We start from the raw sequence: 25520 nt of genomic DNA, 5'->3' as shown, positions 1-25520 counted from the left end.
CAGCGTATCTTCATGCTCCCATGTGCCCACAGCAATTCATAGAATCCCAGCCTGGTTTGGGTTGGAAGGGACCTTAAAGCTCATCCAGTTCCAATGTCCAGGGTCACCTTCCACTAGAGCAGCTTGCTCCAAGCCCCTGTGTCCAACCTGGCCTTGAACACTGCCAGGGATGGGGCAGCCACAGCTTCTCTGGGCACCCTGGGCCAGCGCCTCAGCACCCTCACAGGGAAGAGCTTCTGCCTAAGAGCTCATCTCAGTCTCCCCTCGGGCAGGTTCAAGCCATTCCCCTTGGCCTGTCCCTACAGGCCCTTGCCCAAAGCCCCTCTCCAGGTTTCCTGTAGCCCCTTAGGCACTGGAAGCTGCTCTAAGGTCTCCTCGGAGCCTTCTCTTCCCTAGGCTGAACTCATTGCACTTTGGACCAAGGCAAGATCCCCACCAGGGCTGCGCTATTTCCACCTCTAAAGCTCCAAACCCTCAGAAAATCATCCTACAGTGGGTTTGATGCCCAAAGTCCTAAGGCTGATCCTTAAGCATCCCCATACCTCCTACACCGCGCTGCTGCAACCCCCCGGCACCGATCCTCCTGCCCAGGACGGGCTGGATAAGGAGAATATTTTATGGAGATAATTTTATTAAAATGTTTACAACAATGCAGATATTGACATCTGGCTTCAATCAATAGCACAATTTATTGTCCTTCAAGGTGAACATTAAGCCAAGCTGCCCATTAGTCAATATTTACCTCTAAGGTCTATAAATCTTTATACAGGCTGCAGCGGATGTTGACAGCGGGCTGATTCCAGATAAGTAAAAGGAAGAGCGTGAAACATTGTTCCTTTTGGAGGTGAAATAGTAACTAGTTAATTACAGTCCCTACAGCCATTCTCAACTATCAATTTATGGCTACTTCTGGCAATAAAAATTAACATTGTGCAGGCTCCCGGCTCCGAGTGACGTGCTAAACCCAAGGGCTATATATTTCCTATGTCACTCCCACAGTGATGGCCATTCTAGGCCAGTTTAGAGTAACTAAATAAACCACACAAAGGTCCTAAGAGGGAATTGTTGGTGCCCAAGACCTGCTTCACCTTCCCTCTGTGCCACAGCAGGTGGGATGATGTAGGGTGGGTGATTTAGTAGCATCACACGGGCAGCACAGCGCTCTGTGTGCGGGGAAGGAGGTAGGGAAAGGAATGGAATCACCCCAAAGCTGAGTGCTCAAAGCAGGGGCAACACAGCCCTCAGTATGTGGGCACGTAGAATCAACCAGGTTAGGTAAGACCTTTAGGATCACCAAGTCCAACCTTTATCCCACTTTAACCACTAACCCATATCACCGAGGGCCTTGTCTACATGGTGTGTGAACACTTGCAGGGATGGAAGTGTCCAGCCCTGCCCTGGGTAGCCTGTTCCAATGCCTGAGCATCCTTTGGGGAAGGAATTGTTCCTCAGCTCCATCTAAACCTGCCCTGGTGCAGCTTGAGGTCATTTCCTCTTACCCTATCCCTTGGGAGCAGCAACCAGCCCCCTCCTGGCTCCATCCTCCTGTCAGGCAGTTGTAGGGAGCGATCAGGTCCCCCCTGAGCCTTCTCTTCTCCAGATTGAACGCCCCAGGTCCCTCAGCCCTTCCCCATCACACTGTGCTCCAGGCCCTGCACCAGCTCCGGTGCCCTTCTCTGGCCCCGCTCCAGCACCTCAATGTCTCTCTTGTAGTGAGGGGCCCAGAACCGAACACAGGATTCGAGGTGCAGCCTCATCAGTGCCCACCACAGGAGCACAATCACTTCCCTGCATTTCCCGCTCCCAACTGCTCAATTAACAACTAAGGAACAAAGTTCAGGCGTTTCTAGAATTCCCTTCCCAAATCCGTGTTTGCTGAAGCAAATGAGAGCAGCCAGGGCAGCATCCCCTCCGCGCATCCCCTCTTTCAACTCCCCGATGCCAGCCTGCTCCGGCTGGGAGAGGCTGGGGAGAATTAACCTGCTGGAAACCATCCAGAGCAATCAGTAAAGAAATGATTTTTTGAAGATTACCCTATCGACCCATGCAGGCACGGCATGCTCCTCTCCTCCTCTTGGGAATATTCCATCCCTCTACCACCGGCTCCAGTCTGCAACCCCCCTTACAATCATAGAATCATAGAATAGTTTGGGTTGGATGAGACCCTTCAAGGTCATCCAGTCCAACCTGCAAGGGGCAGGGACATCTTCAATTAGATGAGGTGGCCCAGAACCACATCCAGCCTGGCCTTGAACCTCTCCATCCACCACCTCTCTGGGCAGCCTGTGCCAGTGTTTTACCGTCCTCATTGTAAAGAATTTCTTCCTTACATCCGGCCTCAGTCTCCCTCTTTTAGTTTAAACCCATCATTCTTCATCCTATCACAACAGGACCTGCTAAAAAGTCTTTCCCATCTTTCTTCCAGGCCCCTTTCAAAGGAGTGATGCTTTTAGAAGCACACCACAACCAACATACAGCAGATATGGGGTATGAACCTCCGCTTCTTCATTATTCACAAGCCTCCAGAAGGACTGCAACCCCACAAACAGGCATATCAGAGACTGCATTGTGCTTACACAGGGCCAAGTCTCTCTCTTTTTGAGGTTTCCTGATTACAAGGAAGGAAATCTCTCCTCTTACATGTTTTTCCATGTTAATGAGCATGTTTCCATGGTTGTGTAAAGACCCAGGGGATTACGCTCTTGCTGCCTGGCTTTTGCACAGCGCTCAGAGCTTCGCAGTACCTTCCTCTGCTGTTCCCCCCTCATCCTCACACCCCAGGGGTGGTCACCATCCCTAATTGTGCCCAGTGCCACCAAAGAGAGAGGAAATACCACATTCTCCTTACTCGTATCCTTCATTGCATTGGTTTGGCAGAACTCTCCCAGCCAATGGTGCTCTGTGCCCTTGTATGCACAGGCCGCGAGGGAGAGGGATGCCTGGTGCTGACCACTGCACCGAAGGTTCCTGATGCACCTGAGGCAGGTGAAGGCTGAGGGATAAAGTCATAAAGTCCTTCTCCTGCTCTGGTATCAGTGTCCCCACCTGCGCTGGCTGTGCTCTCCTCATGCATGGCTATGAAGGGCTGTGGCTTCTCCTTTCAGCTTGAGTATAAGAGAGAGCTGATGGGTTCACCTTGAAACGTGTGATTTGGGGCTGATGTGAGCAGTGAAAACCCCATCTCTGGCTGCTTGTGATTGTAACAGACACCTTCTGAATGCAAAGCACCAACCAGGAACCATCACAGGAGCCATCACTGCTGCCAACGCTCTGCTCTTTCCTCATTTCTTCAACTTCTTGCACTATATCTGAGACAGGACCCGCTGCTGAGACCACACTTGGGGCTCACATCTCCTACAACAACTCCAACATTCAACTATTCAGTGGGCACATCTAAGCAGTCATTGGGACACCCAACTGGGGTAAAACCTCCAGACACCACCACATCACCTGTATTCACAGCCTACAACCTAGAATCACCTATAGCCAGCCAAATCGAAGCATAGGGAGCTGAGACACCTTGGGCTCCCCTAGCACGACCACCCTGCTCCATGCCCAGGGCCAGACCTCCAATGCAAATCTGTGCTGGGGCCGCCTGCCCCGTTGGCTCTCCTCAACTCTAATGGTGCAGCCGATCGAGCTGCCCATTATAGCACCATTGTAAAGAGTTTTGAGCTTGAAAGTCCTTGAAAGTTTCCCACTGCGACTCGTCAAACAAGATCTTTTTCACTTTGCCTCTATTCTCCCCCTAACAATATTTATACTCATTTCTTTTATTGAAATCTACCAGCCGCCTGTTCTATTATAACCACCTGAGTGGCAGCTCCTATTCTCCAGGAGCCTGCAGCCCATCTATTCTCCAGACAATGAGGTACAAGCAGTCTATCTTCTATTGTGCTTCCCAGCCTTTGGCTCTCAAATCTTCCATCTCAAAAAGGCAGCTCAGAGATGCCTCCATGCAAAACATAGGGATCCTGGGATGCACGGAGGCTTCCCAAGCTTGCTGCCCTCCAGTCTCCAGGAAGATGCTGCTGTGGTACCCATGATCCATTGGGAATGCTTCCCCCTCCATCCCCTGTGCACCACAGGTTGGCCTTAAAGATACTCGGGTTGCTGGCGGGATGCTGTATGCCTCAGACAACTTATTTGTTAGCGGGAATAAAAGAGGAGCATTAAACCCTTTGTTTGCAAGAAGTAGTTCCTTGGGAAATAAAAGGATTATGGAAATTAATATTTAAAGAAACAAAACAAAACAACTCGGGGACCAACCACCCTTGAACGAGGCTCTAATTCAGGAGGAAATGAGTCGAATCAAAAATGAGCCCTTTCATTTCAGTGCAAGGGAGAGTCAGGCTCAGGGCTCACTGGAACAACCATACTCAGCCTTTTCCAGTCGCTGCCTCCTCCTGGGGTGCTGGTAAGGATGCTGAGCAATAGGAAAAGGTCCAGATGCCACTTCCTACCCTCTTAGAGCACATTAGCAACGCCTGCAGCTCACAAAGCACCTATGTGGTGTTCAGTCGGGTGCACAGATGGGTGTAGGGCTCATAGAGGGCTGCTTTTCTTAATGCTATCTACCTATTACCACAAGCATGGAGCAGGGCACCTCCTACTTGGACCTCGGGGTCCCCGTGCTCAGAGGTGGTGACCCTCATGGTGGCACGAGGATGGATGCTCTGATCTGCTTCACAGAATCATAGAATCAATCAGGTTAGAAAAGACCTTTAGGATCACCAAGTCCAACCGCTCCCCATCACTGCCAAGGCCACCACTAACCCATGGCACTGAGGTGTGTGAACCCTTGCAGGGACGGTGACTGCAGCCCTGCCCTGGGCAGCCTGTTCCAATGCCTGAGCACCCTCTGGGGCAGGAATTGTTCCTCAGCTCCATCTCAACCTGCCCTGGTGCAGCTTGAGGCCGGTTCCTCTTGTCCCATCCCTTGTTCCTTGGGAGCAGACCTGGCTCCATCCTCCTGTCAGGCAGTTGTAGGGAGCAATCAGGTCCCCCTGAGCCTTCTCTTCTCCAGACTGAACAGACTAATTCCATGCAGCATCTCTGCCTCCCTGCAGGAGCCCATGCCCAGGGTACATAAAACCCAAGTATCAAGCCAAGCTCTCTCCAGAGACTTCCTGATGAGACAGCACCTCCCGGCAGCTCTGTGCTCCCACTGGAGCATCAAAGGTGCTCTCGGGACACCTAAGCCTAAAGCCAGACCCTAACAAGCCACCCAACAAGGATTCCTTTCTCCTTTCTCCCCTTCCTTTTTCCTTCCTCCTTGTGCTTTCTTCCCCGTTGCCACTTGCAAGGTGAGAGAGGACAACGTCGCCAGAATGAAAGATTCTCCTGCGTGCCCTCTCCCAGCAGCGGCCCTAATTCATTTTTCATGGCCCCTTGCAGTGACAAAAGCCGCTGCTTCTCTCTTGTAAGCGTGAGCCATGCAATAAGTCAAAGCTGATGTGCATTTTCCCCCTGGGTGCCAAAGCTGTGCTTTTGATTTAATTTCTCCTGTTGTTTGGCGCTCAGCCTTTGCCGGTGAGTTCCTTTGGAGAGGAGGCAAGGTAGGGCCCCATCTGTGTGGAGGGGCTGCCTGACAGATGGGGTACAGTGGGTAGTGTTTAAATAATTTGCTGCAATGATACCGAGACGCTGGAGAGTGACAGATGCTGCCGGAGAAAATCGCTCAGACAAACAGGAGCATCCTGTTTGCAGGAGCGCTGCTCCTCGATTCAATCCTGTTGCAACTTGGTTTTCCTGGAGCCCATCCCGTTGCTGGCAGCTTCCTCGCTGTCTCTCGGAGAAGCTGCGCTGCACAAGGCTTGGCAAGGAGAAAAGTGGCTCAGGAGAACGTCAAGGAATCAGAGAATGCCAGCCTGGTTTGTGATGGAAGGGACCTTAAAGCTCATCCAGCTCCAACCCCTGCCACGGGCAGGGACCCCTTCCACTGGAGCAGCTTGCTCCAAGCCCCTATGTCCAACCTGGCCTTGAACACTGCCAGGGATGGGGCAGCCACAGCTTCTCTGGGCACCCTGTGCCAGCGCCTCAGCACCCTCACAGGGAAGAGCTTCTGCCTTATCTCCATCCTGAACTTCCCCTGTTTCAGTTTGAACCCGTTACCCCTTGTCCTGTCACTACAGTCCCTGATGCAGAGCCCCTCTCCAGCATCCTTGTAGCCCCCTTCAGACACTGGAAGCTGCTCTGAGGTCTCCACGCAGCTTCTCTTCTCCAGGCTGAACAGCCCCAATGTTCTCAGCCTGTCTCCATACAGGAGGTGCTCCAGCCCCTGATCATCCTCATGGCCTCCTCTGGCCTTGCTCCACCAGCTCCATGTCCTTCTGATGCTGGGGACACCAGAACTGCACCCAGTGCTGCAAGTGGGGTCTCACAAGAGCAGAGCAGAGGGGCTGGATCACCTCCTTCGACCTGCTGGTCACACTGCAGCCTCTTTTGTTACTCCTGCCTTCTATGTGCAGGAGGCTACAAAGCACCTTAAACAATGTCCTGGGTCTCCCCAGCTACGAGCTCCACACATCCGCTATCAACCACACATTCCTATGTGCAAGACAGAACATTCCATCTCCTGCCAAACTCCAGGCATCCCGTTTTCCTTTGGATTTAGCAGAAAAACAACTGCTGGTGGCCAGGACCATAGGGTCCCTCCGGCTGCAAATTGAAACCCAAAGGCTTTCTCTGTAGGACAAGCTCTTAAGAAGCAATTGCAATCCCAAGCGTTACATGGCTGTAACCTCAGTTAAGCTGCATTTCAGCCGCATTAAGAAAATATCCCGTGGATGGGAAGCAAGTGGCATAATGGCATTAGAGTGAAAAAAAGAGGCATCAAGTACCAGCTAAATCCATCCCCAGCGCTGCCAAGGAGTCATGGGGAGATGGGAAACTTTCCCTTCTCCCTGCGTATCCCTAGAGGCGGCTGCCACTGCCACATCTTTCTGCAAATAGGGAATCTTTTCCTCCCCTCCTCTTCCTCATGGGACCCCCTGGTCCCTCTTCACCCCCTTCTCCCTCTGACTCACAGCAGGGTGAGACTCGCTCTTGCCTCTCCATCATCTTTAGCCCCTCTTTATTTTTGCAGCCGCGCTATTTTCCAGCCCAATGGCCTTGCTCTGTCCCTCGTGGTTTATGGCACTGATGTCTCCATTTGTGAGGAGCATCAGTGAGAGGCATTGCTTTGCAAGGAAAAATCCATATTAAGTAACGGCAGTGTTTCACAGGAAGGGGAAAAAACCCCGGGCTACGGCATTGCTCTGGCTTTAAATTATACTGTAGGAGAATAAAACTACAGGAGAAGAAGACAGAGAGAGCAGGAGGAAAAAGAATTGCCATTGTTTTACCAAGCAGATGGGAAAGTTCAGGGGATCACAAAAAGACTATTATTATCTTGACTTGACCGAGAGAAAATGGGAAAGGAAGAGGCATTTTTTTCCCCTTGCAGTGAGGAATGCTGTGGCTGAAGTCATTTCAGCAAAGAATTGGAAGGAAACGGTGCCCTTGGCTCTGGGCAGCACCCAAGTTATCCCCAAGGCCTAGGCAATCCATTGGGATTTAGCTTTTTGTCCCCTTTTCCCTAGTGATGCTGTCCCATGCAGTGCTATGGTAAAGATGGGCGCATGAAGTGGTACCCAGGGCACGCATCCCTGCCTGCCTCCAGCTGCTCCTCCAGATGTGCCCCTGCCAGTGGTGCTGCAGCTGCTGGTACCCCTCCATGCCCATGGCTACCCAAAATCCTGCTGCCCTGACCCAGAGAGACCACTGAATTTGCTACAAACCATGAAAGAATACTCAAAATACACAACAAATCTTCCTACTTCTCCTACTCCCTCATAACCATGGTTCTCCCCCCCAGATTCATGTGTCAAGCCCTTGTTCTGCATGTGCAACGGTGCCTGCAACTCCAGAGTGACTCACTGCTGTTCTTTAGCTCTGCACAGGGCAGGGAGCAGCTCCAGATCGTGAGCACGTTTCAGCTCCTTGCCCTTAACAAGCACAGCAGCGTTCCTCAGCCTCACCAGGGACAAGGAAACTCTCTTTCTACTCATGCTGAGGCTCGAGGAAGGGCACAACCCCAAAGCCCACAGCACTGACCGAGCACAGATACCAACAACTGATTTATCAAGTGGAGCAGATGCTGCTGTAACATCTTCCCTGCCAAGTAGCAAGGACATGGGACAGGGAAAAGAGGAGGTGGAGCACAGGTCTGCTCCATCAGAGCATCCTTCTCCCACTGCATCCCTTCTTGCAGCCTCTCTTCAACTTTCCTTCCCTCTATGGTTTCTTTCTCTCCTCCTTGTTTCCGTCTCCTCTCTGCACCTTCCCTCAGTCCCTACACTTGACCTTGCCACCATTCCTTCTCTGCACCCACATCTCTCCCAGGCCCAAGGGACACGGAGCGGGTCTGGCAAACTGCCCTGCTTAATCCTGCCTCCTCGGGCACTTAATATTCACTACAGAGAGCAACATTTCATGGTGAATTGGACGCACATTCAACTGGAAATGGACATTTTATGACTGTTCTCACTCTGCGCCGCAGATTACACCAGCTGAGAAAACATGGAAGCAAATGAACAACCTGTGAACTGTAAAGTATATTAATAATGAAATCACAGCCCGGGAAATGAAGGCTTTATTCTGTTTATATTCTGCTCCATTAATAGAGAGTGCTCTCTCTAGCTCCACCCCATTAGCTGGCAATCTGTGCAGAGGAAGAGTGCAAGGACAGCAGAAGAAGGGTGGCAGGGAGCAGAAGCCTCCTTCCCACATGGACATGCCCTTTGCAAGGGCAGGAGTCTGGCTCAAAGCATCTCCTTGTGCTGCATCCACCAATGGATGGTGCAGCAAGAGAAGGCAGGGGATGCCTCCGGCCTTGGTGTCCTGCCCCGTGCAAGCTCAGCAAGCAGAGGAGACTTTACAAAGGAGAGAAGGGAGTAAATGGTGACGCCAGGAAAAAGAAAGGCACAGATCTGGAGGGGAATCAGCTCCAACAACACCAGAAGCCCCCCAGCAAGGCACCGGCATCGAGAAAACCATCCACATGCAGAGCTCCTCACTGCGCTGCTCGCTCCCTTCACCTGCCTGCTGGTTTGAGCATCTCCACCACCTCTCCGAGCATCCTTCCCACTCCTCATCGCAACATCCATCTCTCTGGGGATGGAGGTACCACTGTTGTGCACCCACAGCCCCGAGGCCACACTGATGGCCGTGGCAGAGTAAGAGAAGACCGAGTCGGGCTCTTTCCTCCCCAAACCCAACTGCAGCAGCTTATGCAAAGCACATCACGGGGAGCTAAAAGGAGCCGGAGCAGAGTTTTCTACAGCAGAAACGACCCGGTGTTGACAGAATGGGGACGCGTTTTCACAGCTCAGGTTTTTATAATAATACCTCCGGGGAGTCGCTGGGGAAGTTTGGCCCAAATATAATTAGTTTGCAGAGCTATTAGGAGCTGATAAAAGGTTTTAATTTGTGTGGAGATCTCTGGAATCTCAGACACTCCCGTGCTCTTCCTCACGCCAGCCGAATGAAAGGCAAGTCCCAAGCAGGGAGTGAGATGCCAGCACAAAGCCACACAATTACCAGGGAAAAGGAGCTGTGTTCAGTGCTGATAGAAGAGAGAAAATCCAGAGGCTTGTTGGGTTTTGTTCACCTCATCCCTCCACACCAAAGGAATAACTAACATATCCCTTCTTCCAAGGCAAGGTGCTGCTGGGGATGGAGAAGGGATGCTGGCGTGGGAAATGCTGCTAGCGGTGTGAAAATCACTGTCTCTGCACAGAACTAGAGCATGGGATATGAGGATTGGGGGTGGCAAGGGTGTTATGCCGGGAACTGGGAATGAATAGAAACTTCCCTGCTTCCTTAACCTGGTCCCACCACTGCTTCGTGCACAAGGGCTGACGAGCTTGTGCCAATGGGTGGACTTAGGTGCAAGAAAATCAATCATAATCTGGTTTGGATTGTAATAAACCTTAAATTCGTCTAAATCCAAGCCCTGCCATGGGCAGGGACACCTTCCACTAGACCACATTGCTCCAAGACCCACCCAACCCGGCTTTAAACACTTCCATGGTTTTATATGGGTACCAGCTCCCTTGCACTCGGCATGGCAGTGGCACAAGGGCCCTTTGCACTACCACAGTGGGCCTCACCTTCCCAGAACGTGTAGCCAGTGACCGATGGGACAAACCAAAGGATAAAACCTGAGGGTACAGGCAGCTGCCTGCTTTTACCCCCCGCCCCCAGGTGTACAGTGACCCTAACTCCAATCCTAACCCTGTTGTACAGTGACCGGCTGCTCCACAAAAGCAAGCATCCCACCCGCATCCCCAGGCTGTGATAAGGAGTGGAGCACGCTCTGCCTCAGGCAAGGAGGGAATGTGTGACATTGCAAAGCTATGTTTAGGGAATATGCTGAAGCCAAGAGAGAGGGTTTTTTTTCCGCCTTTTCTTAAGGGAAAGACATTGCCTCATTTGTAGCTGGTAGGGGGCTTGTTATTTTTGTACCGAGATGCATATTTTAGAGGCAGCAATGCCAAATCTGCAAACAAATCAGCTCAGAGGGTTGATTTCCACCATGCAGGGAATCAAAACTATTACTTTTATGTATATATATACACGTACAAGTACATAATCTCCCAGTGCTTCGGAAAAGCAGGAGGAATGAGGGCGCATCAGTGGAAGTAAAATGCTAACAGGAGCATCCCACAGCCAAGCACTTAGCACCCAGCACACAAAACATGTTCCACTCATTCCTTGGGGAAAGCCAAACCCACGGTGCAATTCCACCGACTGCTGCAGGGCATCACCCTGCTCCCATGGGAGCTGATGGGGATGCTACTGGCCCTCAAGGGGCTCATACTCACCCTGCTCCCAGCAGGATCCTGTTTTGGCACGTGCCCACGTGCTTTGCAAGCAAGCCCTGGCAGTACCAGCTGCCAGCTTCTCCATCACTACACACAAGACTAGTGTCCACCTCAAAGCCCTGCTTCTCCAAGAGCACTGCAACCTGTTTGTTTGTGATGCAGACCCAGCCAGGCCATTGGTGATCCTATTCCCGGCCGATCCATGGGGCATGTGCTGATGGAAGCGCGCATCAACTCCGGTGGCAGGTTTCCAGGTTAACAATGATTTAGTGGAGTGCACCGCAGCCAAATTAATGCTGGCTATAATGTAGTTTACCTCATTAAACAATGCACACCAAGATCCTGTCTGTTGTAAAACAATTGGTCTCTGAAGCCTAGTGTTCATCTTCCAGGGTTGCTGGGAGATAATAAATGGGTAATATTCCGGCGATAATGGTAATGGAGTCACGGCTCAGAGCTAATATTATGGCAAAGCAGTAATTATTTCAACAGTAAACAAGGGGATGGTTGAGCTGCCGACAGCATTGGAGCTGGTTGAAATGCTTCAGTTAATGTAGCTCGAGTCCGGGCCTGCAATTGCCTCTTGGAAGGAGGACAAGGTTCTCCGCCACCAAAGGAGTTGTCTGAGCCTCAGCGAGATACTCGGTTACTCTGAGATGCATGAAACATGGGGAGGAGGGACATCACATCCACCGTGGTGGCCAAGCCAACCTAAGCCAACACTGCAGCTCTGTGACCCATTGTATAGCTGCCGTAGGAGGACTCACATCCCTTCCTCGAGACACAACTTGTGTTGGCTCATACACTGTCTCAAAAGGAGATAAAGGAGAGTGCAGAACCACAAGCCCCAGGATGAACCAGAAACAGCCTTACCCAAACCATCTGCTCTCTCCAAGAGGTTAAAAGGACCAGCAGAGAACACAGATTTCTGGCCTGAAGCTCATAAGGTGACTTGAGGCAGGGTTTTCCCACCAAAGTGCATCCCTTTTCTCCCTGTGCCTCCCAACCGGGCTCCAGATCTAATGTCCAACCTACAAATATCCTTTGCCTCCTGTCCAGAGAGAATCCTGGAAAGATGAAGACAGCAAGCCATGTGTTTCATGGCCCAAGCTCTGGGAAGGGAGGACATGTCCCCTTCCCATGGACAAGCAGCAGTTCAAGCTGGATTCTTTTCTGCAGTTGCTTGTCCTCGTGTTTTAAGCCAGAGAGAATCAATATATCCAGATATACCAGCCTTCTCCCAGAGTCCCTTTGCTGCTTTGCTGCTCATGTATAGACAGATGATCTCATGAGACCTCTGCCACATCAGGCCACCGGGCCTCATCTATCTTAAGTGCATATACGAGCTGTGATTACTGCTGCGTCTGAGAGCTTCATGTCTTGAATCTATTTATCCTCCCATCGGGCTTGCAAGACAAGGGACTGCTGTTGTACCTCTTGCAGGGAGGACACGGAGGGCCACAGGGGTTAAATGGAATGATCAGGGAGGATATCCGGGATGTGGCAACATCAGGATCCTCCAAGCACCTCCCTTCTCTTGTCCCTCTGCCTTGCAGTGTGATTCAGCAAATCACAGCTCAGACTCCACATGGGATGTAGCCTTCAGCACCCAGCCTAATCCTGACATTAATGAGGGATTCTTGCTCTAAAAACCTCTCTATCAGACCTTTTATGAGTAAATACACCAGGCAGCCAAACCATAACGTTTTCCTATCCTGGCAGCCGCTGCCTTAAGCCTTACACCAGAATCCATCATCCTACAGCAACAATCAAAAAGCAATTAGACAAAACCCATGGCAGAAAAGTCCATCAAGGCTTGTTAAGGATGATGACTTAGATGCAGGCTCTGGCTTGGGATGTCTGCATGTTACAGACTGATGCTGGCCAGACAAGTGAGCCATGCACACACCTGGTTTTACACCCTTTCCTCAGGCCCCTGGCTCCATCATGGCAGGATAACCACACTTGAGCCCTTGTTATTATGAGAGATGAAAACCAGCCTGATAACACAGCAATTGCCATGACAACATCAGAATTACCCCCAAAATAAATACAAAGCCCAGTAGCTATGGAAACACCTGAGTGACCAAAACCAGACTATTGACTAGAAGACCTCTCTGCAGTTTACAGATGACATTGGCACCGTGACACTGCGAACCCTAAGACAGCCTTGGAAGCAAAGAGATGCTTGGCACCTGTGAGTGCTAAGCCAAATGTGTGTGGGCACACACAACATTGCCTTTCAGACCCCAGCTTCCAAGTCCTCAGCACAACCTACACCTCCTCTGGAAAGATGCTGCTGCCTTCTTGCTGGATGTTATATATATCTGCATCCTTCTCTCCCTCTTTGTCCTCCTCCCTCCCTTCACCCTGATGAGGATGCCTCTCTTGGTTGCCAAGGAGGGATAGGTCTGCTCCATGGCATGCCAGAAGTTGGCTTTCTATCATGGTTTTGGTGACTGTGTTTTGAAGCCCTGGTGCCTGGCAGCTCTGGTGGCAGTCACATTGCCAGCTGGAGCATCCGAACCCAGGGCAGTTAAACCTCTTCCACTGATGCAGAAGCAGCTGTGACTACACCAGATCCTCATCTTTATCCACGTCAACCTATTCAGCTGCATTACTGGGAGAAGAAAAAAGCAAGGACAGAGAGGAGTGATGCAAAAGGATGGAAGATGTCACACATCTTGGTTAGACTGGCCACAAGGTCAGAAACCCCTTCTCTAGAGCCAGCGTCCTGCTTTTGCTCATGGCAGGAGGATGAGGATGGGCACAGGTTCTGAGCAGGGATGGAGGCACCAACAGGGCCGGCACTGATGTGACTCACTTGCAGAAAACTCTTGCTCAGGTTCACTCAGCTTGAGTTATCCAACAAAAACTCTCTCCTCCTCCTGGCTGTGGGGAATCTTCCAACCAACCGGTCTCAAACCCAGATTTAACAGCTCCCATTCGTGCCAACTACTGCGGATGCAAAAGTTACCGGACCAAGCCCATATTACACCAGGCCTGAGCAATGCACAGGAGAGAAAACAACCCAGTGGTCAAGGTGAGGGATGGCAAAAGGGTCTTGAGTGAGCTCAGTCACCAGGGAACCGGGTTGCTCTCGGTGTAAATCCCCTGAAGGACCCAACCACACACTCCATGGTGAGCAAACACCTCTTATATTGCCTCCATTTCCCACCAAGAGCTGCACAGAGCTGGCAAGGAAATAATAGAGCCCATGAAGAGCCTTGCACAGAGGAGCACTCACCAGCTTAAGCACGGGGACCGGCTCCTTCAGCCCCCGCTCTGTTCGTGCTTGGCACAGACAGTGCTATCAGAGCCTCTCCCCAGTGACACCGCTGAGAGCTGTTGCCCATCGGCTATGTAAACCCTTCAATTATGCACCAGCATTCCCTTAACCAACCCTCCTCATCCCTTTTCTCCACCGCTCCAAGCGGGATGGGGAAAGGCGGCGAGAAGGAACAGGAGGCGGCTCGAGGCTCGAGGCTTCCCCTGGGATGAGCAGACCTGAAATCCAGCAACGAGCTTTGGGTCCCTGTTTGTTCCCAGCTCTCCAAATTAGACGATGTCCCACTCGGGACAGGGTTATCATCCCAGCATCTGCTACAGCCCCTCTGTGCACCTTCCCTGGCTCTCATTTCGGTCCCCAAACTTCCAATCCTCATCCCTGCGATGTGAACTGAATGCAAAAAGGAGAAGTAAAGGTCCCTGTCAGCAGCTTGGCAGAGCCAGAGAGAGAAACAGGAGCTGCCTATGGAGATCTGCAGCCACCGGAGTTGTCTCGGGCCACCTCTGGGCTCAGCACCCTCCATAAGCATGAGGCCAGACTCCAGTAAATCTCTGTGATCATTTGTTCCCTTTGAGTTTCGAAAGCAGAATGCCTAATCATGGCCAAAATCAGGTAAGACTGCTGCTGCAAATTACACAGCACCACAGGTAATTTCTGATTAGCTCACTCTTCCTCTCCTGGTGCATCCTCAGTTTCCATAGCAGCTAAGTCCTTAGTAAAATGGAAACATCTGGTTCAAGCGCAGGTAAAGATTCCCTGGGGGAAGAAACCCGCTGGATGGCAGCAAACATGGAAAATAGCCCTCACAAAAGACAGAGGCATTGGGAGCTGGAGCCTGGTTAGGAGAGGATGGATAGTGTGTGAGAAAAGGCAACAAACAGCATGGGAATGAGAGAGGAGGGCCCTTGGGGAGCAGGAGGGGATGCGGGAAGGAGAGCAGGGATGTGAGGGAAACAAGATGCATGTGAAAAACAAGCAATGAGGAGGTTGAGTGAGACAAAAATGCATTGACAGCGTAGACAAGGGGAAGAGGACAGAGAAGAAAAGGCTTCGAGGTAGGAACACACGGACTGCCGCAACCGTAAATGCCACCTGATGGTGACAGCTACACTGACAGCAACTTCAATGCCGTGCATAGACACCCAGGGATGGAGACGAGCACATGGATCTGCGCCCTCTGCGTTTCATCATTCATCCACGCACAGAGCCTGACCGAAGGCCACCGTCTCGGGGACACAACCACCTAAAGCAGATAAACCAACACGTGCGCCGGGGGGAATATGGCTTTTACAGAGGCTGCTGTCAAGGGAATGGGCTGAGCTGCCACCGCCTCAGCTCGCTCCCTGCCTGAGCGATGGAGAGTGATGGATCCGGCCCAGCCGCTTGCTTCAGAGCAGACAAACAGCAAAAAATCAATGGAGCTGCACCAAGGCGCCGCAGCCATCGTCAGGCAGCTGAACGGAGAGAGCAGACACGGCCCCATCCATCACTGCCGCCGCTGCGCCGGCTCCTCCGGCTGCCGACAGCCCAGCCGGGGCGTCCCCGAGGAGAGCTTGAGGCAGACACTGGTAAAACCTCAGGGGAAAAGAGCATGAGGTTGAACTCGATGGGATCGGAGCAGCAGAAACCAGGCATCACCCCCTTGGTTTCTGTTGCTGCCGGCAAGAACAGGGCAGCAAAAGGCAAAGCAAACACCAAAAAGCACCTGGGAACCAGTTTGGCAGCGATATGGGCACGCATGGGAATTGGCTTCCCCGCTGGCACACCCACACAGCTCTGCTCAGGCTTTGCATACCAATTCACAAGGCCACCAATTAATGCTTCCTGGCTTTTCCTGCTCATTTGCACTAGTTACAGCCTTCCTTTCAAGCAACAGGCGAGAATACCCCCAAAACAGAGCCAGGTGAGCACAGTCAATCCCTAAGCACAACAAGATCAACCTGGTACCTACAGCCAGTGCCCCATATAAGCAGAACCACCAACTCCACCACCAAGATGGATGTTTCTCCACTAGAGTCATCAACTGCTGCATTAAATCCCATCTCTCTGGCGCACATCATCCTTTCTTTGCTACCTGAACCAACCAACGACACCTCCCCAGCTGCTTGCAACCAACTTTGTGCCTTCTACAGAGTATTTGTGGTGAGGTTTGGCTCTTACCTTTGGGTGAGATGTGTCTCCAGGTGATTGTTGGGTCTGGCCTGCCCGTGGCTATGCAGGTGAGGCTGACGTTGCCGCCCTCATTGATGGAGATGTCAGAAGAGATCTCGGTGATCTTCGGAGACACTGCAATGACAAAAGGAGGGAAATGCAAATGCAACCGGTTCTGCTCCAACTCCAATCCCAAAATGTGGCTCCCTCCACCTTGACAAGCTCTGCAGTAGCCCGTCAGTCTCATCTGACTTGATGGGATCCCGCAGGGTAAAGGGGGACAGAGAAGACAAAGGCTGAAGTGGGAAGAAGCTGTAGCCAGAAGGGATTCAGTCACCGTAGGGATGCTTAAAACAGCTCCTCCTTAGCACCTCTTTGTGTGTGAGATGGTACTTCTCCCACACCCCGCTTCCAGTACTCATCCTGTCCTCTCAGCCCTTTCCAGCAGAGCTGCATCCTACTAAGGAAACACCATCCACCCCCTCCAAACTCCATCAAGAGCACCCAAAAGATGCCTGTGGCTTGCAGCTCTTTCTGCAGGCTCACTTGCAACCAGGAAAGCATCAAGAGTTGCTGGCTATGAAGACAAGTCTACCGAGGAGCCTCCAGCACTATGCAAAGGAAGGGAAATTCAACTGGGATGAAAGCCATCCTGAGCCATTAAGAACACACAGGAGTGGGTTAGATGCAAGGGATCCAGACCCAAATTGAGGACGCACACATACGATGGGGGGTGATGAGAAGGGGAAGGGATGAGGAGAGAGCAGGGATGTGGCTGCCAAGGAAGGGCTGGGGTTTCTACAGCTGCTGTTAGCAGCCTGCACCTGCACGACATAATAAAGACCATCACTTTCCTTGGATTATTATTTTCCAGGCCATTCTCCAGAGCCGAGCAGCATCAGCATCCCACTGCGGTGCCGTGCAGGAGACTCACAACTCACTTCCAAAGCATCCTTCCACCCTCCCTGGGTGAGCCCCAGCCACTGACCTGCTTGAAGCTGCAGCCCAGACCATTGCAACACCCCTATTCCTGACCTGGATCCCACTCCTGAGCATGCTTTTCCCTGCGTCTCTCTGTTTGCCACATCCTTCCCGGGGCTGTGCCAAGCTGGAATGACTGCAATGGCCTTGCATGCATTGCCTCTGCTGCGCAGGTAAGTAATTTATTGATCCGTAAAGCACTCCAAGACACTCTGGAAGGGATTATGTCATGCCAGTGCTGTGCAATAAAATAAAAAATGATGGATTTTTTGTGAACATGAGGGTGATTTAGGGTTTGTAGTTGGAAGTGTAGTTAAAGTACATTTTAAGTGGAAATCAAGGTGGGTAATGAATTATTCTCTGTTTTGAAGGGCTTCTGGGAGTTCATTTTTTTGCTGCTGTGGGCACAATGGTTAATCTACTAATCATGCACTACGGATCAGATGCTCCCAGAACAGCAGGAGCTCTGGGGCAGGACAGTGGAGGGCACAAAGATGACACCAAAAGACATATTAATATGCATCAGTGTCATTAAGCCCAGTGGAAAGGGACAGCCCATGTCTCGTGGGACCACGCACCTGCATAGAGCTGGGAGATGCTCTGTCAAGAGCCACGTAGTCCATTGAGGAGATGCAATTAATGAGAGTGGTGTAATGATTGCCCTGCAAGGCTGGGATTGCTGGTCAGGAAAGCCACATGCACTTGAAAAAGCCCAATCTTAGTCTGGACAACAAAAGTAGGCCTAGAAGGTATTACTGATGCCATTTCAGAGGTGGAAAGAGACAAGTGGAGGCACAGTGAATTGTCTGCCATCGCCTGGGAAGAAGAAATAGCTTCCAGCTGAACGTACCGACAGAACTAGAGCAATATCCATCATCATCAATGTGATGCTCGCTAAATCACAGAGGAACCTTTCTGATGTTTTTAACTACTGAAGCCACATCATCCCATTTCAGCTTGTTTTGCAGAGCTCACCGAGACTTCAGAAAGGAAATCAAGTCAGCTTTTGCACCGTGACTCTGGTGCTGCACCCACAAGGCAGGAGACAAACATCTGCAATCAAATCGGGTGACCAGATTCTAAACCTTAATCAAAGCAGATTAAACTTAGATTTCCCTTATTAAGAGCATTATATCCTCCTCCTCATCAATACAGAAGGAGATCTAAATGTTGCTCAAATGATGGAGAGAAGGAGAGGTGATTGTGGTGCTGCTCTGCTGGGCAATGGGAGACTTTGCAACTCCAAGTGCAAGCGCAGCTCAAGCCACATATAGACCAAGGAAACAGCCCGTTATACTTGCGACATGCTTGGGAAAAGCCAATTTGCTGCAGCCCACCTGAGGTGAGATGAAGAAGGAATGGTTGGGAAGTAAAACCAGAGTGACCACATCAGCGCTTAAATGCAAAGTGCAGTGGTGGGATTTACCATGGCAGTTATTGCATGCTAATTAAACGCTTGAATAATTAACCCCAGGGCTATGTAAAATGTCTTTCTGGAGACTCATCAGGTAGGGGGAAGGCTCTTCCCACACTAGGGAGGGAAGCCTTAATAAACAAGGGTTCACAAGTATCTATTTAGTCTTATTTAATGGTCACTGGTGCTCCCGTTCCCTCTGCCTTCAAACACTTCCACCATCACTTGGCTTTTCTGCAGCAATGGGGCAGAGGAGGAATTTCTTCTGCTGAATGCAGGACGCAGATGGAGCTGTGCTCCTTTGGGAATGAATAAATAAATAAAGCTAAATCAATGCAGGCTTCCCAGGCGGGAACCCTCTCCTTGCGGGCAGGCCTTTTGTGCTCAGCATCTCTTTTGCTTACAAGTGATTGAACATGGCAGTGTTGGCCAAGCTGCTCCAGTGACACAGCACAGATTTCCCCAGGGCCAGGCTGGTGTTTGATCGATCTGGCTCCTCTTTTCCTCCCCTATCCTTGCCATGATGATGGGAAAGGGCTCTGGGCTGCTCTCAGTCCCTCCAGGACATGCTCCCAGTTTGCCCAGCTGTGGTTCCTGCTCACACACATGGAGTCCTCAGGCCAGAAAGCAGCTTACTTAAATATTTAACCAAACCATATGGCGCGTTGCATGTTGGAGGGTGTTCAGTCAGGTGATAGATGTCTTTATGGAGCCAAGCATATGTGCTTGCCTACACAGATAGATTCCCTGGCGCACAGACACCTTCCTGCCACTGGCACAGGCTATATCCCCACTGTGCTTTCACCTCCAAACCCCCGTCCCAGAGCCAGCACTGGTGCAAAATCTCATGCATCCCATGATGATGCAGTGGTGAGCACAGGTCTTCATGTCCTAGGGATGCAGCAGGGCACCTACACCACCTCCTCTGCCATGGTACCCACTGTGGGACCAGTGCCTTCCACAAGTACTCCTCCAACTCGTTAGCGTTGGAAGGGACCTCTGAAGATCATCCAGTCCAACCCCGTGCCAAGGCAGAGCCACCTAAAGCAGGTTGCACAGGACCATGTCCATGGTGGGTTTGAATGTCTCCAGATTAGGAGACTCCACAACCCGCTTTGGTTTGGGTTGGAAAGGACCTTAAGCTCATCCAGTTGCAAGGGACACCTTCCATTAGAGCAGCTTGCTCCAAGCCCCTGCTTGGGGCAGCCTGTCCCAGTGCTCTGCCACCCTCAACGCCAAGCAGCTCTTCCTCATGTTGAGGTGAAACTTGTTGTGTCTCTCCAGCAGAGACAGGGAAGGAGCCCTCAGATGAGCCTCACCTGCAAGGAGTAATGGCATTCTTTTGCCTTAACCACATCCTTTCTCCCCAGTTTTTGGAGCCAAACTGGGTAGAGTTTGGCAGTGCAGAAATACACGTGTGACCTTTACAGACCTGCACGCCCCGTCTCACGCGGGAGCTGAGCGGAGCGGTGCAAAGGACTCAGCCCCAGCAGCAGCCTGCAAGCGAGCCCAGCAGCTCCTCGCTTCCCCCTCATACATAACACATGCAAACCTCCATCCTCCAGCACGAGCAACATCTGCTCCAGATCAAAGGAAACAACAAAGAACAACTATAAATGTGTCTCGGAGAAAGAAAAAGAGGGAGAGTCAGACTTGCGTTCTGCAGGCAATCTGTGATGTGCACTGCCAGCTTCCTCAACATCAGGCTGCTGCTGCTCCTGCTTTGGTAACAGCTTCTTACTGCTGTCACCTCCAGAACTCCCTGTGTTTTACAGCGTGCTGCTGCCATGGGTCCTACCCCTGGGGTTTGAGGATGCTACAGGTTGGTGCAAAGAGTTGGACCCACACTGCACTCTCCCATCCGCCTCCTCCAGGTTGTAACTAGAGCAGCTTGTCTCTCCTCCGGCAGCAGCCAGTGGGTCAGGAGAAGGTCCAGCACCCGGCTGCTGCAGTGCCAGGCATTGCGCCTTCTCCTCCCTTTGCGTTCCAAACCTTTCAGTCCTTTTTAAGGGAGGCAGAAAGCAAGTTGAGAGAGCTGCGCCTCCATTTATCCTTCTGCCACATCAACACTGCTCAGGAGCTGGGCAGAGGGGGCAAGGAAGGGCAAACACAGCTTTAAAGCCAGCTTCCACCTACACTGCTCACTCGTGTAGGCTTGTACACAACCCCTTTACACTACAAGTGCTGATCCTGCCCATCGGAGCTGCCTCTACCTTGGGTCTCCACAATGATCTCCTTCCGCACCGGCATTCCTGGTTTGGCTCGGCTCTGCCAAGAGACTGATCCCCCTCTGTGCAAACCTGGCAGTGAAGAAAGCAAGCCTGGAAATGAAGAGGACATCCATAACCACCTTACTAAGCAATTAATAACTAACTAATGGCAATAGCTCGTTTGAAAGCAAGGTGTAATGAGATGTGTCATACGGCACCGGGATGTGCCTAAATGATTTCCCAGGCAGGAAACAGCTCCTGTTGCAGCAAAGCTCTCCCGAGCTTGGAGGACACCAAATTCTTTATGCCCATGTCTGCAGCAGGTTACACAGCACGGCAGCGTGATCATTCAGAGAAGGAGACGGGAAACAAGACGTTTCCAATCATTCATTAAGAAAGGATTTGGGAACGTGGCTATAATTCACCACAGAAGCAGCAGGGTTGCTGCAGACAAACTTTATAGCTAAGTGCCAAAAAGAAGCCCAATCTGATTCCACTTACGACAGCATAAATCAGCAAGACTCCTACTGCAGTCAACAAGGGATATGCCACAAGAGGTAGGGCATGGAAAGAGGGTCAGGTCTTCATCAGAAGGACTTTTCCTGACTTTTGGATGGGTCCAGGTCACCAACCTGGATCTTACCCTAAGGATCCAGGGTAATTTGGTCCCTGCTTTCAAGGCTCTGAAGGGATCCACAACCTTTCTCCTGTCACAAAAAGGAAGAAACACCTGACAGCAAGCCCCACACCTTTGGGGAATCAAGCAAGGCTTAGCTTAACATCACTGTTAATAGCAGCCTCACAGAGCAGGCAGAATTCCTCACTCCGGGAGACCTGAGCTCTGCTTTCACATTATGATTCACAAAGGAATTTGTGGGACTCTCCTCCCTTCTCTAAAATGAGTCTAATGATGATGGACGAAAACGAAGGGAAAAGAAAGCTGTACAAGGAAGGTTTGTGCATTGCTACCCATGAAGATAAGCAGCCAAACGCAGCCAGTTTGGTGGTGCAGCTCCCTGTCTAGACAGATCTCATTTTCAGCTCCAAACACATGGAGCAAGGATCTTGTTTCCAGCTTTTGCACCCCAAGCCGCTTGGGATTCCCCCGGGAAGCCAAGCAACGCCTCCTGAAAGCCAGAAAACTGAAGGATCTCAAAGCCTTAAGAGACCTGCATCATCTTCCCAGCATTATTGACACCTCTCCTCAAGGCATGACAGTGACCACCAAACCGACAGCAACCATCTCACCCTGCGCAGGGACACCGTGCCCCCTGCTCCATCCCTCTCATCCCACCAGACATTGAACGGAGGCTCCCAGACCCGCTGGGAAAAGTGGGGATGAGGCAGAGCGTGTCAAGGCCACCCGAGGAAGTTGGAAGGCGCCTTGTGGTTAATACCGAGCTTGTCAAAGCCATCACCTAGAAATGCTGGATGTCTTTATTAGATTCCTTTATCTCCCCCCGAGATCGGAGGGACACGATGAGATGATTCTCAGTGGAGATGTCATCATCCAGAAACTAATTAAAGGCTGAGCGGGAAGCTGGGCCCCGCGCGCTCGGGAGAACAAAACGCATTAGCAACCCGAGTCGAGAGGAATATTACAAGTGAACTTCAGAGCAGAAAGGGCGAGCTAAGGATGTGACAATAGCTCTCCTTTCCCTCCTGCTCATCCTAGCACTCCCTCATCCTCGATAACGGAAGCAAGCTGCCCGGGATCAAGGCCAGGTTGGACAGAGCCTTGGGCAACATGGGATAGTGTGAGGCATCCCTGCCCATGGCAGGGGGTTGGAAGTGAATGAGCTTAAGGCCCTTTCCAACCCAAACCATTCTATGATTCTATGCCTGCACTGCTCCCTGCCTCACCAGAGCAGTCCCGGGCAAAACACTTGGTCTCTTCAGGTCCCATCTCTCTATCAATGCTGTAACAAGTATTTCTCTTCCTTGCAGGCTTATTAGAGACAACAGCATCTCAGATCCTGATCAAGTGCATGAGGTCAGATAATGCTTGATCACTCACAAAACAGAAGTGTTCAAGGCCAGGTTGACTTTGAGCAACCTGTTCCAAGTGGAAGGTGTCCCTGCCTGTGGTGGGGGGTTAGAACTGGATGAGCTTTAAGGTCCCTTCCAACCTAAACCATTCTATGGTTCCATGATATCATGGGGGTCTCCTCATGCCCCCCCTGCCCCATCTCTCTGCCCACAAGGACTGGGCAGCACGCCGAGGGCTGAGCCACTTTGCTCATCCAAAGGAACCAGGCAGGAACAAAAGAAGCTCAAACCTCCTTTCCAAAGATATATCAGATGCTCTAATGCAGCCTGCATCTCCAACGAATATAGGGCAGGTGCCTCTGAAGTGAAGTATTAGTTAAAATGATGCTCTTTAAATTACATTTCGGCTATTTCAGGCAGACAGGTTGTGTGTGGGTTGGGATGGGGTGTTTTTTTTAAAGATCTATCTAGAGGCTTAAAAAGACACAGAGAGAAATAAATCTCCCTTCCATTAAAAACACACTCTGCTCTTGCATATTTGTTCTTATCGCCACGCTCTCTCCCCCGACTAGAGCACAAAGTGTTTATGATTACACTTTCCACACTGACACTCGTCTAATTCGAGGAGCCCGCGCCCAGGCAAGGAGGATGAGGTTTTTACTTCAAAACCCATCAAGCTCCTTGGCATTAATGTGGAACCAAACGAAAGCCCCAAGTTTTGATTAAATCGAAGCCTATTTCTCTCTTCTGGGTCTACTTGTCTCCTTTTGGCTCTGTTTATCTATCTCTCCTCCATTCCCAAGCTTCCCCATGACATCTTTGACACCCTCGGACCCCACTGCACTTGGGTGCTGTACCAATAGGACAGGGGGTGATGGATTTAAACTCTAACAGGGGAAGTTCAGGGTGGATATAGAGCAGAAGCTCTTCCCTGTGAGGGTGCTGAGGCGCTGGCACAGGGTGCCCAGAGAAGCTGTGGCTGCCCCATCCCTGGCAGTGTTCAAGGCCAGGTTGGACACAGGGGCTTGGAGCAAGCTGCTCCAGTGGAAGGGGTCCCTGCCCGTGGCAGGGGTTGGAACTGGATGAGCTTTAAGGTCCCTTCCAATGCAAACCATTCCATGAGTCTAAAAACAAAGCCTTTGCCCCATGTACACATGAAAAAGGAGGAGATGAATGTAGGCTGCATCCTCAGTCTGGAAATCATTGCTTGCAAACTACCTTTAGGCATCAAAGCTGAGGGATGGGACAAAGTGGGGAAGAAGAGGCAGATGTGGAAAGAGATATACAGGAGGCAAGGGTGGACGCAAACAACCTCTAACCACACAAGTGCTGCTGTACCCCTACAGCCCCTTTCCTCCTGGCCTTCCTGAGCCCTTAGCATGGAGCTTAACCCTGGCCTGTGTCTCCTCGTGCTCCAACCAGAGCCTTTGCTTCTGCTCGGGCTTCTTCCCCTGCTTGCCTTTGACTCCAGTGAAAAATGAATGGATCAGACAGGGAGCACGGCCCTGTTATTCTCCGATTAGGTGATCCGGAGGCTGCTACTTAAGACCAGACCCTTTGTTCCTCTGCTTATAAAGTGGGAGGTCAGCAAGTCTCAGCAGTTCAGAATGAATTGCATGTGAGGTGATTTATGCCCCCAGATGCTGCTGCTCTTCCTGTCCCCATGGGAACGCATCTCTTCAGACAAGACTTATGAACCCATCCGTTGCTGCAGCAGAGGCAGCTCTGCCTTCCCAAAGATGCCCTGGTCCAATACTTCCTCCCCTCAGTCTCTTTACACAGCCCTGACCTTGCAGGCTCACCTCCTCGGGCTCCAAGAGCCTCCCATGGAGTACTCCTCATCCTGCACCCTAGCCAAGGCACCTTGTAGCATCCATGCCGTACTAGCACCCCAACTGCTTCAAAGCCAGGGGATCAAACCAAGGCTTGAATAAAGCTGCCAGAAACAAGCAGGAGAACAAATAGCAGCCATAGAATCATAGAATCAACTGAGTTAGAAAAGACCTTTAAGATCATCAAGTCCAGCTTTTACCCCAGCGTTACGCAGTGTGGGCATTAACAACCCCATCATCAAATCACCCTGGTGAGATAACGGAGCATCATTATCCCCACTTCATGGCTGGAGAACTGAGACCCAAAGGTTAAATGGCCCAAAAGCACCCATTTGCTTTTCAGCACTTGCTTTCCAGGCTCTGTGGAGCTCAGGAAGCCATGGAAAAGGCACCAGGAGAGCTGCCGGGACAGGTATATATCCAATGGTCCACATGAGACCATTGCAGTTACGAGTTATCAGGCTGTGGAGAGCAGAGCAGGATACCCAGGTATACAGAGAGGCAATTCCCATTTCAGTACCCATTTTCAACCCAAATAGGCAGAGCTAAAAACAAAGAAAAGGAATAAGGGACATGGACATGCCAGGAGAACGGGGACTGTTCTCCTTCTCCATTAGGATTGCTCCTTCATTTCCCATTTCTCCCAAATAAAGCTCTCTTCTTGGCCATCCCTCATGCCTTTGGGAGCACCAGAAAAGCCCTAGGGACTTATCCCCCTCCAGATCATCCTTTAGCATCCCTGTTTGTCTTCCTAACACCCAGCCTCATTGCCAGCACCGTTTATTC

General features: G+C 51.1%; 1 protein-coding gene across 2 annotated transcripts in view; it reads right to left on the bottom strand.

Moving 5' to 3' along the window:
• LOC308228291 (protein CEPU-1) overlaps nucleotides 1–25520 on the bottom strand; it is a gene marked incomplete at both ends in the record, with an annotated part of 326758 nt that overhangs the window by 11635 nt on the left and 289603 nt on the right. For both annotated transcript variants that reach the window (XM_080631564.1, XM_080631563.1), the window contains one exon: nucleotides 16318–16443. In XM_080631564.1, coding sequence (XP_080487690.1) covers nucleotides 16318–16443 — 126 coding nt within the window. The remainder of the gene's footprint in view (nucleotides 1–16317; nucleotides 16444–25520) is intronic.

The sequence above is a fragment of the Psittacula echo genome (genome assembly GCF_963264785.1).
Source record: "Psittacula echo genome assembly, chromosome: 18".
NCBI lineage: Eukaryota > Metazoa > Chordata > Aves > Psittaciformes > Psittacidae > Psittacula > Psittacula echo.
The sequence above is the reverse complement of the archived record's forward strand: the minus strand, read 5'-3'. Positions and strand labels throughout refer to the sequence as shown.